We start from the raw sequence: 14282 nt of genomic DNA on the forward strand, positions 1-14282 counted from the left end.
ATGGATGGATGGATAGATGGATGAATGGATGGATAGATAGATAGATAGATAGATAGATAGATAGATAGATAGATAGATAGATAGATAGATAGATAGATGGATGGGTGGGTGGATAGATGGATAGATGAATAGATAGATAGATAGATAGATAGATAGATAGATAGATAGATAGATAGATAGATAGATAGATAGATGGGTGGATAGATGGATAGATGAATAGATAGATAGATAGATAGATAGATAGATAGATAGATAGATAGATAGATAGATAGATAGATGGGTGGATAGATGGATAGATGAATAGATAGATAGATAGATAGATAGATAGATAGATAGATAGATAGATAGATAGATAGATAGAATGATAGATAGATGGATGGATGGATGGATGGATAATACATAGTATTTATATATGTGTTCTCTAAAGACCATATAAATATTGATTAAATTATGGAATTAATATCATTGTATTATACAAGATTCATATAAACGTTCATATAATATCATTACATACCTAGGTTTAATACAATTCTATTTACATACATTTGTGGATGTGTGGAAGGGAAAACTTAGAATGGGAATAACTGCAGTCTTTAGGTAGTAAAGGGCTGTTCTGAGGAACAAGGTTTCTTTAGGTTTATTCTCCTCCTTGGCTTCAGAGGGCAGAATGACACATCATGAGTGGAAGTTGCAAAGATCCAAATTGAGGTTTTTTTCAAAGGCAAAATCTGCTGTCCAATGGAGCTATCTAGAATGGAGTGGATTCTTGGAAATTCTGTCAAGTTCATAAGCCTTTTTCCAACACCTTCCGTGCATCAAGGCAGGGTGCTAAGCACTAAGGTATATAGAAAGACAAAAATAGAATCCCTGCTGTGGAGGTGTTCACAGTCTTTTGGGGGGGACAATATGCAAACAAGCTAGAGACAGAAGAAGCTGAGATCATCAGTAGAGGGAAGGTCCTGGCACTGAGGGAGTTTAGGAAAGGTTTCTAGTAGAAGATGAGTATTTTTAGTCATATGGGAAGTTCTGGGTCAAGTTCTAGCTAGGTGGCTCAGTGGATAGAGTGTTGGACCTAGAGTCAGGAAGATCTAGCCTCAGACACTTATCAGCTGTGTGACCCTGAACAAGTCACTTCACCTTATGTGCCTCAGTTTCCTCATCTGTAAAATGAGCTGACCACCCCAGTATCTTTGCCAAGAAAACCCCACATAGAGGCACAAAAAGTTGAGCAGCACTGAGCAACAAAAGTCTTTTCCTACTCTGAGATCCCAAGAGTATTCTCAAAAGAGATGTGCAAGGACTTAACTGAATCACTTGTTCTCTTAGCATCTAGCATGAATCATTCGCAGAAACATCAAGTTTTGTGGCTGAAGGTGCTTGTGGATCCACCATTGCAAACCTTATTTTTAGGTGGTCTAGTCTACCCTTTCTGGAAGAAGACATCGTTTTCCCAAGGGCCATCTCCTCACGTGTTTGGAAAACCAACATTGTGACCAGCTGTGTCTGCTTAACCAACGCTTCCCCTCACACAGCTGTACGCTGGCACTGGCAGTTGGTTCCAGAGTTTGCCATCAACCCAACTGCTCTGACTCAAAGGTTTCCAGACCTCCCTTGTTGTTTTGCAGAAGACGTGTCAAGATGCCTTGTTAGAGGCAGGCCTGGACAACAAAAAACATACACACGTATACAGAATGGGCAAGACAAACAGTGTTAGATAATGAAGTTTAAATTCAATCATGTCCTGCTACTCATAAGAAAACAAACTATAAAAATTACAAGCCAGTTGAACTAATTATACAATGGCTTTTTAAGATTCCAATTTATGGGGGGGGGTGGCAGCTGGGTGGCCCAGTGGATGGAGAACCAGGTCTAGAGATGGGAGGTCCTGGGTTCAAGTCTGGCCTCAGGCACTTCCTAGCTGTGTGACCCTGGGCAAGTCACTTCACCCCCATTGCCTAGCCCTTACCTCTCTTCTGCCTTGGAACCAATACACAATATTAACTCCCAGAGACAGAAGGTAAGGGTTTAAAATTTTAACTAAAATAAAATAAAATAAAGTACATTCCTCAGGCCTAGAGATGGGAGGTCCTGGACTCAATTCTGGCCTCAGACACTTCCCAGCTGGGTGCCTAGTCTTTACCACTCTTCTGCCTTGGAACCAATACACAGTATTGACTCCAAGACAGAAGGTAAGGATTTTTAAAAAATTCCAATTTTTGCCCAATTTATTTCTAACCCTTGCTTTCTGTCATAGTAACAACTCTTAAGACAGATGGGCAGGGGATAGGCAATTGGAGTTAAGTGACTTACCCAAGGTATCACAGCTAGAAAGTATATGGAGGTCCAGTTTGAATCCAGGACCTCCAGTCTCTAGGTCTGACATTCTATCCACTGTGCCACCTACCTGCCCCTATTTATGATTAATTTTAAAGTTGCATATAGTCATTTGCTCTGTTCTAAGCAGTAAAAAAGGTATAAGAGAAATTTGCTATTTTTAAAATTGGTTTGCTAAGTGAATATTCTTTTTCTGTTACCTAAAAGGGCCCTGAGAACTTCCTGAGACAAATATGGCTTTCCTCTGTGGGTGATAGAAGTTACAAGTGGAAAGAAAACTGACCACACTTTTTCTCGGGTCCTTGTGTGGGCTTCCTTCCTCTTGCATGACCACGAATTCAAGAGGTTTCCTTCAGGGTTCTTGGCCCAGCGTGGCTGGGTTCTCAGAAATAGCACCCTGCAGGAAGGAGCCTTATAATGTCCTTTGCAGCTAGCTGCAAGTCTTAACTGTCAGCCAGTGTGTGGTGAGGACCCGTGGGAAACCTCTTCTGCCTCTGTTCCAGTTGGGGAACTGAAGGGGAAACTGTTCACAAAGTCCATCTAGACAGCCACCACACCTGAGCCGGGGGCTGCAAATTCTCTTCTTTAGCACATGCATCTACTGCTTGCCCAGGGCTGCTCAGGTCAGGGCTGCAGCCCTTTGCAAAGTCCCAGGATGCAGCCCTGTGGGGCAGGCTGGCCGCTCTTACAGAGGAGCTGGGGACGAGCCATCCAGCTCTTTCATCCCACCCAGAGAAATCAAAGCACGTGAATTAATCTTGAGTTAATGAAATGGTTCACTGGATGGCAGATGGGGCTAGAAGAGCCCTTAGATGTCCTCAGACCCAACTTCCTTGTTTTAGAAAAAAGGGAGCTCAGTTGCACAGAGGTGGTGACTCCCCCATAGCCACAGAGTCAGCAGATGGACTGTAAGTCCAGTTGAAAGAGACCTCAAACACCAGCAAGCCCAACCCCCTTGTTTTACGGATGGGAAATGGGCCCAGATAGATGAGAAGCAAAAAAAGGGTTCAAGACCATAAAGCTGCTCTAGATAGACTAGGAAGACTCAGGTTTGAGGAAAGGTGATGGCTATACTCTCACCTTCCAGGCACTCTTCTCAGGCAGGGGGGCAGCAACAATAGGATGCTAACATCTCTGGACCTCGTTTTCCTCCAGACGCCCCCCATTTGTAAAATGAAGTGCTGTTCATTCACGTGCCACTTTTTTGTGACCCCCAAAGACCATAGCTCTCCCAGGGGTTCTCTCGGCCAGGATGCTGGAGGGGTTTGCTGGTTCCTTCTCCAGTGGATCTTTTTGTCAGGCAATCAGAGATTAAGTGACTTGCCCAGGGTCACACAGGCTAGATTTGAACTCTGGTCTTCCTGACTCTAGCTAGTTGTACAAAAATTAAGTGACTTGCCTGAGATCCTACAGCTAGTGTTTAAGGTTAAGATTTGAACTCAGGTCTGACTCCAAGTCCAGTACTCTTAACCTCTGAGCCACAGTTACCTCTTATAAAAGGAGGGGAATTCCACCAAATAATCTTTAAGGTCCCTCTCCGAGTCTGTTAGTGTATGAGATACAGCCTATGCCCAAGTACTGAGACATCAACAATCCCTTGCAAAACCCCATGGAAACACTGTAAAGGTGGAGGACTATGAGTGTGGAAGACTATAAAGTAGGACGTGACTGCTGCCTTGGTTTATTCTGTTGAACTATTTCTTGTTTATTTTTTGTTTTAAGGGTCATATCTCCATGGAAACAAAAGAGGAAGGACTATATTGAGAAATAGGGGTGGTTTAAAAAGAGGGAGGGCAGATGGGTGGCTCAGGGGATAGAGACAAGAGGTCCTGGATTCAGATTTAGCCTCAGACACTTCCCAGCTGGACAAGTCACTTAACCCCCATTGCCTCTCCCCTGCCCATCTGTCTTAGAGTTGTTACTACGACAGAAAGCAAGGGTTAGAAATAAATTAGGCACAAACTGGATTTTGTTTTACCTCTCTTCTGCCATGGAACCAATACACAGCACTGATTCAAAGACGGAAAGTGAGGATTAAAAAAAAAGGCAACAAAAACCATTTAAAACCATCATAAAGTGAGGTGGGAAAGCACAGAGATTGGACACTGAAGACTTTGGAAAGTTCTGTTTATTCTTCTCTAGTTTGACTTTCTCTTCCACCATGTGGTACAGGCAGCAGAGCTGTTTCTAACCCAGAAGGGGATGTGTTTGAAAGGACAGGATGCCCTGTCACCATGGTGACTGGGGACTACAAAAGCAAAGATGATCAGTGGCTAGAACCTGATTTGTTGTGTCTTACTGATTAGGTTGGACGTCCTGGCGGAATTGGGTTTGGATTACTCAGCTGAAGAGGAGGAGGGGAGGGAAGGAATTAACCCTTGATGGACTGCCCGAAAACCAAGAGGCAGCTTTCCCCATTCCCTGCCTGCACTGGTGACTTCAAACTCTCCTCCACTCTGGGCACATAGCCTGGCCCCGCCTTGAGCTAAAGGGCTCTTTCACTTGTCAGAAACGCCCTCGGCATTTTCTTCCATTGGGCCAGCTTTTCTGTGGCTGAAAAACCGCCTGCTTTCTCTTTGCCCACCAGAACCTAGAGACAAAGGGCATCAAGCCACTTAGAGCAGAAGGTGCAGAAACCCAGCAGACCGAGGAGCTGTCCCCTCTGTCTGCCAGAAGAGAAGGCTCTCGACAGTGACCTCTCAGTCTGACCATCTCGATCCCTGCCCTTTGGGCCTCTAGAGTCCATTCTGTGTGTCTAGGGTTACAAAGCACTTTTCCCTCTTTGTTATCTCATTCCATCCTCTCAATAGTTCCTAGGAGGTAGGCAAAGGAAATATTGCTATCCCATTTAAAGGCTAAGAAACTGAGGCTCAGTGACTTTCCCCAAGCTAGAACTGGAATCGAGATCCTCAGTTTCCAAATATAGTGTTCCTTCAGTTCCTGCAGCTACTCACTGCTATAAGGGTCTATACCACTGGCTAGCCCTGGCCCGGGTCTTTCCAAGACCCCAGAGTGCAGCCCAGCTAAAGTCAGTTTGCAACCACCCCCCTCCTCTTTTTACAACGTGCCTTCCTCACCTCCCCGGTTTTAGAACTAGGGTTAGAACGAGGCAGAGAATGAATGGGCCAGCATCAATGGATCCTTTATCCCAGGTGAAGAACTAGAAGGGACCTCAGGGCACCCTAGTCCAACCCCTTCTTTTGTCAGTGTGGAAACGAGCCCAGAGAGGTTGAGAGGGAAAAATCAGAGGTGAGCTTTGGAACCCAGATCCTCTGGCAACCCAAGCCGGTAGTTCTACTGCTTATCTATCCCACTTTACCTGTAAGAACTGAGGTAGAGACAAAAATAGGATGGGGACGCCCTCTTCCTCCCCCTTCCCCTGAGAGGCAACAGAGTCAGAGGAAGCTGACAGTTTGGGCACAGTGCAGTTCTTCGCTATGCACAGCCTCCCACATGCTGATCAGAGCAGGCGGCCCCAGCTGGTGCACCATGAGCAGTTCTCGGTAGAAGCAGGGGTCCTGATTCATGGGATTGGTGCGGGTCCGATGAATGCCGAAAGTCCGGAAGCCTGGGTGGGCCTGGGGCACCACCCCGAGCCGCTTCAGGCACATGCCCAGGAAGACATCATCTATGGGGAACAGGGGCAGATACTCGGAGGCTGACAGCAGGCGCCGGACCAGCGGAGCCGCCATGAGTATGCCTCCGCCTCCAGCGTAGGGCGGATAAGGCTGGTTAAAGAGTTCGGGTGGGATGTAATACTTGCTGTGCCGGTTGCGAATGGGCCAGGCTCGGAGAATCACGTCCCCAACAAAGAGCTGGGGCAGCCCAGGGTCGCCCTGTCGGGAGCGTAGGAATTCCAGCAAATTGGCGGGATGTACAAACACATCATCGTCACCCTGGGGATAGACCCAGCTCATCTCAACATAGATTGGTACTTGCTTCTCCCCTCCCGCCCCACTACACCAAAGCACCTTAGAATCTTGCAGTCAACTAAGCAGTCCCTCTGCCCTACTCTACCTAATTTACAGATGAGAAACTGAGGCTGAGAGCGGCTAAAGGCCATCCCCATCGTCACAGAGCAGGATTTGAATTCGAGTCTTTATCACTCCAAGTCCAGCACTAACTATAATCCCCTTAGTTACCCAGGCCATTTCTTTCTGTTATTATCCACAAAGTATCCTGTAAGTTTTTATTGTTATTCCTGTTTCCTGCCCTGTAGTCCATCCTATTCCTCTCACTCCCCCGGCTCTCAGGCACAAACCTCACCAAGCCCTGGTTCCTCTCCACTCCTGGATCTTCCACTCTTTTCTCTCCCTTTACATCCATGAGAACTAGTCCTGACTGGGCCACTAACTCGCGGAGGACTTTGAACTAGTCCGTCCAGTCTTCATCTTTCCCCTCTGTAAAGCGAGGAGGTTGAACCGGAGGTTGAACCAGATGCTCAGAATTTCTTCTTGCTCTAGGACTGTGCTAATAAACTTTACTCCCCTGTCAGCTCTCCCCTCCCTCCAATTCCCCAGCCTTTGTGGGTCCAGTCCAAGCCGCTCCCTCTTCAGCACCCCCTCTCTCAGCCTGGCAGCTGCTGCCAGGATCCCTCCTTTGCTGTGCTTACCTGGAACACGAACTCCACCCCGGGGCAGCGATGTTGGAACCAGCGCAGGAAGTTGACAGCCTTGAGGGTGAGGTTATAGAAGGTGTCAGCGAAGTCCCAGCGCAGCAAGTCCCCGTGCGCCCTGTCCTCCTGCTCCAGCCGCAGGCGAAGCGCCTCCCCGCCGGGCCCCTCCTCGGCTGCTCCCCTGCCCAGCAGGAACACTGTGCGCACCACTGCGGCGTCCGAGCCCGAGCCCGAGCCGGCCAGTTCTTGTCCCCACGTGCGCCTCACAGCCGCCCGCCGCTCACCGTGCTCCGGGGACGACTTGATGGCCAGTAGCAGTCGTACCCGCCCTCCGCACTTGTTCGGGTGGTCACTGTGCAACGGGAAATAGCGGCAATGCCGGTGGCGGAGGAAGGCGCGAAATCGGGGCTCTGGGGGCTGCAGAGGAGGGGCCTGGGTCTGTGTTGGGGCGCACCACACAGTTCTCATGGCCTCTCCGTCGTCGCCACCCTCCAGCTGCTCTGGCTCCAGAACAGCGTCCGGGCGCACGGAGATATTTGTGCCAGCGGGCCGGCTGGCCTCCCGGGGTAAGCGAACGAGCTCTGGACCCTCGACACCCAGCCAGAGCAGCACTAACATCGCCAACAGTGCTGCCCCGAGGGTGCACCGCCTCCTCCCCACGCCGCGCGCAGCGGGCCACCGCAGCGCACAGCACAGTGGCATGGTAAAGGTCTCACTTGGTGAGGGTGCCCGGCCAGGGTCAGAGCCAGCCTGCCTCTGATCAAAGCTGAAGGGAGCCCTCCAGCCCTGAGAAGCTATCTCGAGGAACTGTCCAGATTGGGACTCCAACCCCAGGCGAGTACAACTGCCTCTGACCAGAGTCTATCCAAGAGGCCACCGTGTGTCAGCAAGACCCACGATCCTGGTGCTATGGCTGGAGCTAGGGAGAAGGATGAGAAATTGGGGGGTGGGGGTGGGGGTTGGAGGGAGGGAGAGAGAGTCCAGGAACTTTCGAAACTCTGGAGATCCAGTCCGCGCAACTTCCCAGGACTATGCTCGCCTCCCCTGAACCCTTCGGGGCCCCGTCATGGCAAGCAGGGAGCAACTCAAAACCGAAGCCGCAGGCAACAGCTAGTCCGTCTTCCCCTGACCATTCGGAGGTATATCTAGATCCCCCATAGTCTGCCAGGGGCAGCAGTCTGGGAAGCCCTCAGCTGTTTTCAGTGCTCTGTGGCTGTGTTAGCACTTCTGAGAAATCTTCCAGGAACCAAAAGACACTCCTCCCCTTCCCAAGACTGCTCACTTCTGGCTTGAGAAGAGTTACACTGGCTCTGCACCTGCAACGTCAGAAGCCTGAAAACACTCAGGGGATGAGGAACACAAAAGCGTTAAAGGTCCTCCGTTCGAGATTACGGATAAAGGAAGCGCAGGCATTCTAGCTTTGGAGTCGGAAGGCAGGTCCTAGAATTGGTCAAGTGGCCTGTCTGCAAGCAACTTACTCTCCTTCTCTGGCCTTCTTGATATTTCCATACTGGACCCATGATTTCATTGGTATAGAATCTCTTTCAAGGAGAATCCCTCAGCCAATACCAAACAGCATCTACCCTGCAACTTTTAATTTTCCCAGAAGACTAAAGGCAGGGAAAGGTTCAATGACTTGCCCAGAGTAACACTACCAAGAAGTGTGTACCAGAAACAGACTCTGAGGATGAATTTTGACTCACTTCTCCATAATATTAATAATAGAAATTTTTTTCCAATGTGCTTTTCTCACAGTGGTCCAGTCTAGAATGGCAAAATAGCCTTGGATCAGTCACCTTTCAACTTCAATTTCCTCATCTACAAAATGAGGAATTTGGATTAGAGGATGACCTCTAAGGTCCCTTAAGGCCAGAGCAAGTATTCAAACCCTGGGCTCCTAATTTAAAATCTGGAACCCTTTCTTCCTTCCTTCCTTCCTTCCTTCCTTCCTTCCTTTCTTCCTTCCTTCCTTTCTTTCTTCCTTCCTTCCTTTCTTCCTTCCTCACTTTCCCCTCCTTCCCTTCCTTCCTTCTTTCCTTTCCCCTTTTCCCCCTTCCTTCTCTTTCTTTCCCCTTACCTTCAGTCTTAGAATCTATGGATTCCAAGGCAGAAGTGGTAAGGGCTAGGCAACTGAGGAGAGTGACTTAGGTAGCATAGCTAGGAAGTGTCTGAGATAAGATTTGAATCTAGGACCTCCTTTCTCCAGGCCAGATTCTCTACCCACTGAACCAGCCAGCTGACCCTCTGGAAAGTTTTCTATTCTAATCCTTTTCATGATACTTTGCTGACCCTCCACTCCACTCTTCACAGGGCCTTCCTCCTCAATGCTGTGGCTTGGGTTAGATGGCCCTGCTCTGAGATGGCTTTTTCCCCCCAAACACCTTAGGGGCATCCTCTATCTGGAATTTCTTAGGATTGTATCACTTAGAGATGGAAGAGATCTAGTCTAGCCTTCTTACAGTGGGGGGAAACTGAGGTCCACTTGTACCCCAGTAATCCAGGAACCCATTTGTTTATTGAACAAAACATTTATTAACTGCCTGCCTTAGATAGGGTTCTGGACTAAGTGCTGAGCAAGATTCAAAAATAAATAAGATCATCTGTGCTTTGCAGGACTTAACAGTCTAAAGGTCTTAATTTCTAATTGTTTGATAGCATTGCCCAGCTGGATTGTCAGCTCCAGGAAGGCAAGGATCTCATCTTATTTGTCTATTCCTATGCTTCCAACAATACCTAGCTTTCACTTAGATGCACAGTAGATACTCAGTTATTCACCCTTCCTTTCAAAGAGAGCCAATGGCATCTTGGGTGATATCTTGACATGAACAGGAATTGGATATAAATGAGGCAGAGTGGCACACAATCAGCCTCACTCTCTCATCCAGAGTCATCAAAGTCCAATGGCAATCCAAGTCAGGATGACTGGTTACTCTAAGCACCTTTTGCTGGTATTTTTGCCACTCCTGGCAGAAATCATTGGATTCTGAGCCAATTATTTAACTTCTCTGGGTTTCTATTTCTTTGTTCTGCACAATTAGAGATTGGACTCAAGGGTCCCTTCAAACTCAAAATGGACATTTCTATGACAGTAGAGAGAATTTAATGAAATTGGATTACAATTTTTTTGGGTGGAAACCCACCTGCTAAAACTTCTGTCCTTCCCCAGCTTAATTCAGAGAATCTCTGAGTTGGAAAGATCTCCAAACCCATCAACTCCAACCCCACTGGAAAAAGAATCCCCCCTACAATATCTCCCAGAGGTAAGAGGGAACCCAGTGCCCCTCAGAGCAACCCACTCTTCTTCCTGGGTACTTCTAATTATTAGTTTTTCCTTATTGTCAACTTCTATCTATTGCTCCTAAGTCTACTCTCTAGGTCCAATCAAAACAAGTCAAACTCATATTCCATGTGGCAATCCTCTAAAATTCTTAGATCACAGAAGGACACCTATGATACTTGGGGCATTGTAAGCAGTCAAAAATCAGGCAATCTATTGCTTGGCTTAAGTCTGTAGAAAGATCAATGTATTAATTGTTTAGCATCAAGTACCCATCGTAGGTGCTCCATTTGAGACAGCATTCCAGTGATTCCTTCAGAATTTCTTTGGTACCTGCACAGGATAACCTTCCTAAAAGACTGACTCTCTCTCTCCAAATCCCAAATTACAACCATATCCAATCTGAGCTGGCAAGAAATGGAATGTAATTCAAAATATTAAATCTGTAACCCATACAGACTCAGCAGACGAAACCCTGTTTCTGAACTCCTGTCAAATCACAACTTACTCCTATAACCACAGAATTCATATCTTCTTCACATAGTGTGGTAGCCCATATGAGCTCTGAAGATCATTATATCAGTTCCCACTACCACTGATTAATAGGGTCTCCAGAGCTTGGTTTGGTTCTAGGGGTACCCTTGAGAAGTTGGAGCTGATCAACTATTACTATGTGTATTAGCATCTCTTCCCCCACAGTACTCTTCCCCCACAGCCAAGTTTACCAAATAAGAATAAATTAGGAGGCAGCTGGGTGGCTCAGTGGATTGAGAGCCAGAGATGGGAGGTCCTAGGTTCAAATCTGGCCTCAGACACTTCCCAGCTGTGTGACCCTGGGCAAGTCACTTAACCCCCATTGCCCAGCTCTTACCATTCTTCTGCTTTGGAACCAATAGACAGTATTGATTCTAAGATGGGAGGTGAGGGTTTTTTTTTTTAAAGAATAAATGAGTCAATTTACTTTAAATATCTGTTAAGGAAAAGGCAAAAATAGTTTAAAAAAACTGGTATAAAACATCTCCAACCTCAAAGTCTACCACATTGCTACAAATATAGAGTCAAAGGGAAAATGAGCTAAAGGTTATATAGCATACGTGGCAAAGGGGTATCTCACAGCTACTGATTGCTAGGAGTTCTTTTCTTCCATTTGTAATGTTCCAAAAGTTTCCTCTGAGATATGGTACAGTATCTTTGCTGAACTCCTTTTAAAGCTAGAAATTTATTAACAGACTGTCCTTAGCTTTATTAGATTATCCAGGGATGCTACTAAGAAGCCTTGAGAGAAGGGAAAGTCCAACATCCTCCATGCCCTTCAAAGTCCAGAAGGTCCTCCTCTGACCAGAGAGTATGGGGTAGAGGGGTAGGAAGGAAAAAAGAAGGAGAGCTGACAAGGGAAAAGGTGGGATCTCCTCCTTCCCCAACTGTTCTTCCCCAAGAGAGTTCTGGAAAGCAACATATACTGCAAGTTCTCAATGAATCTGTTTCTATCTAGCTTGATATAACCATTCAGACCTATACCTAAATCTATGATATAAACTTAGGCATATATGGAGAGAGAGAAAAAGAAAGAAAGAAAGAAAGAGAGGGGGGGGAGGAGGGGAGAGATAGAGAGAGAGAGAGAGAGAGAGAGAGAGAGAGAGAGAGAGAGAGAAAGAAAGAAAGAAAGAAAGAAAGAAAGAAAGAAAGAAAGAAAGAAAGAAAGAAAGAAAGAAAGAAAGAAAGAAAGAAAGAAAGAAAGAAAGGAAGGAAGGAAGGAAGGAAGGAAGGAAGGAAGGAAGGAAGGAAGGAAGGAAGGAAAGGAAGGAAGAAAGAAGAAAGAAAGAAGAAAGAAAGAAAGAAAGAAAGAAAGAAAGAAAGAAAGAAAGAAAGAAGAAAGAAAGAAAGAAAGAAAGAAAGAAGAAAGAAAGAAAGAAAGAAAGAAAAGAAAGAAAGAAAGAAAGAAAGAAAGAAAGGAAGAAAGAAGAAGAAAGGAAGAAAGGAAGGAAGAAGGAAGGAAGGAAGGAAGGAAGAGAAGAAGAAAGAAAGAAAGAAAGAAAGAAAGAAAGAAAGAAAGAAAGAAAGAAAGAAAGAAAGAAAGAAAGAAGAAGAAAGAAAGAAAGAAAGAAAGAAAGAAAGAGAAAGAAAGAAAGAAAGAAAGAGAGAGAGAGGGGGGGAGGGAGGGAGGGAGGAAGAAAGAAGAAAGGAAGAAAGGAAGGGAGGAAGGAAGAAAGAGAGGGAGGGAGGAAAAAAGAAATGAAAGTTTTCCCCTTGAGAGCTCACCAAGAACGTTACACATTCTTGAAACAGGAATCGGAAATAACTTTAAAGTTAAAAAAATCCTGGCTCTACCCAGCTACTCTCCATGTGACTGAGCAAGTTATCTTCTCTGAATATCTCATCTTTTTCATTTACCAGATGAGATGTCAGACTAAACAACTTCTTAGGTCCCTTCCTCCTCCATATCCTATAGTTTTACATATATCCCCTCCTATCTAACCTTCCTCTCCTGATAAGTTTCTAAGCAAAATGATTTCTTCTTTGACAAAAACAGTTTCTCACTAAAATCGTGTTATTCTTGTGGCTTCTAAAACTGAAATGTTGAAACTTGATATTTAAGATCATTGGAGAATAAAAGCATCTAGGTGGTACAAGAGGTAGAGGGAAGAATCTGGAATCAGAAAGAACTAAATTCAAATTCAGTCTCAGGTATATTTAATAGGTATGTGACTCTGAGCAAGTAACTTAACCTCTCTATTTACCTCAGCTTCTTCATCTGACAAATGGAGGTGAAAATAATACCTATATCATAGTATGTCATGGGGGTTAAATGAGGGTTAAATTCATAAAATGCTTTGTAAACCTTAAAGCATCATTTACATGCCAGTTAACATTATTATTATTAAAATGTTATAACTGGAAAGTTGTTTGTTCTTTATAAAAAAAGAAAAACAAAATTAAATTATATAAATATTATAAATATATATTTATATAAATATTATAAATACATATTTATATATTTATATAATATATATAATAATATATATTTGTGTATTTATATAAATATAAATATATATATAAATTAAATAAATAAATATATAAATATTGGTTACATGAAAACATATAAAATTAGATACAGAAATATTGGTTACAGAAATATGAAAAGCATTAATCTCCTAGTGAGTGTCCAGCTCTAAATTTGGCACTGAGAGATAAATGACAAAAACTACAACAAAAAGCAGAAAACACGTATCTCCCCCCTCTGTCTAGTCATGTTACATGGTAGGGGGAAGGATTGATCTTGTGAATCCCTGATTCATTTAATGAGTTTCTCAATCGCCTTGAAATTACATGATCTGAGGCATCTTGGGGGAGCACTTCCATATGCCCATGGGCACTGAGAAGACAAAGACTGGCTTTAATTGGTTCCCGGTGACCAGGGCTACCATCAAGATGATTGGCTGATTAGAACTCAAAGGAAATAACTGCTGTTCAAGAAAGCACTCTTTCTGTGGTCTGACTATAAAAATAAACTGTTAGTCCAGACTGTTCTTCCATGGGGATCGCTGTGCATCTGCCATCCCTCGGTCTCTCCATCTTGCCAGTCCACCTCCTTTTTCTGATCAGACATTTCCTCAATGGCACTTCTGATGCTACTTCTTGGATATCATTAGAAATAGACCACCTCCAGTCACAAGACATGAACCCAGAACATTTGAATAAAGAGACAGCAGAACATATTACAGTGTCTGTTCTTGAGAACTGAGAGGGGAAAGTTGGATGAATAAGCAGACCTCTCTTAGGAGTTCCCTCAGTGCTGGAGGAGGTGACTGTAACGTGGCATCATCTGCCCACATCTTTTGCTCCAAGCTGCCTTTGTAGAGCTAAAGCCTCTACCACAGTTTCAGAGTTCTCTACTTTCTCCTTTTATGGATTTCCCCTGTTGCTGCTGATTCTTTCCTGCTTGGCTTATGATGTCTCCACGCTTTCCTCTCTCTGGCCCCAGTTCCAAACTAGCTCTTCCTTTTTTAATTTTTTTTTAAACCTTCACCTTCCATCTTAGCATCAATACTGTGTATT

The 14282-nt window shown here is 45.0% G+C and overlaps 1 protein-coding gene across 1 annotated transcript; it reads right to left on the bottom strand.

Annotated features, from left to right (window-relative positions):
• Positions 1 to 515: 515 nt before the first annotated feature.
• Positions 516 to 8876, bottom strand: LOC100025995 (UDP-GlcNAc:betaGal beta-1,3-N-acetylglucosaminyltransferase 7-like). Its single transcript, XM_001376718.3, has 2 exons — positions 6947 to 8876; positions 516 to 6230 (listed from the first exon to the last, which is right to left on the bottom strand). Exons 1-2 carry the CDS (start codon positions 7649 to 7651, stop codon positions 5730 to 5732), a joined length of 1206 nt encoding a protein of 401 aa, XP_001376755.2. The 5' UTR covers positions 7652 to 8876; the 3' UTR covers positions 516 to 5729.
• Between the last annotated feature and the right edge of the window lie 5406 nt (positions 8877 to 14282).

The sequence above is a fragment of the Monodelphis domestica genome, chromosome 4, assembly GCF_027887165.1.
Source record: "Monodelphis domestica isolate mMonDom1 chromosome 4, mMonDom1.pri, whole genome shotgun sequence".
Classification (NCBI taxonomy): domain Eukaryota; kingdom Metazoa; phylum Chordata; class Mammalia; order Didelphimorphia; family Didelphidae; genus Monodelphis; species Monodelphis domestica.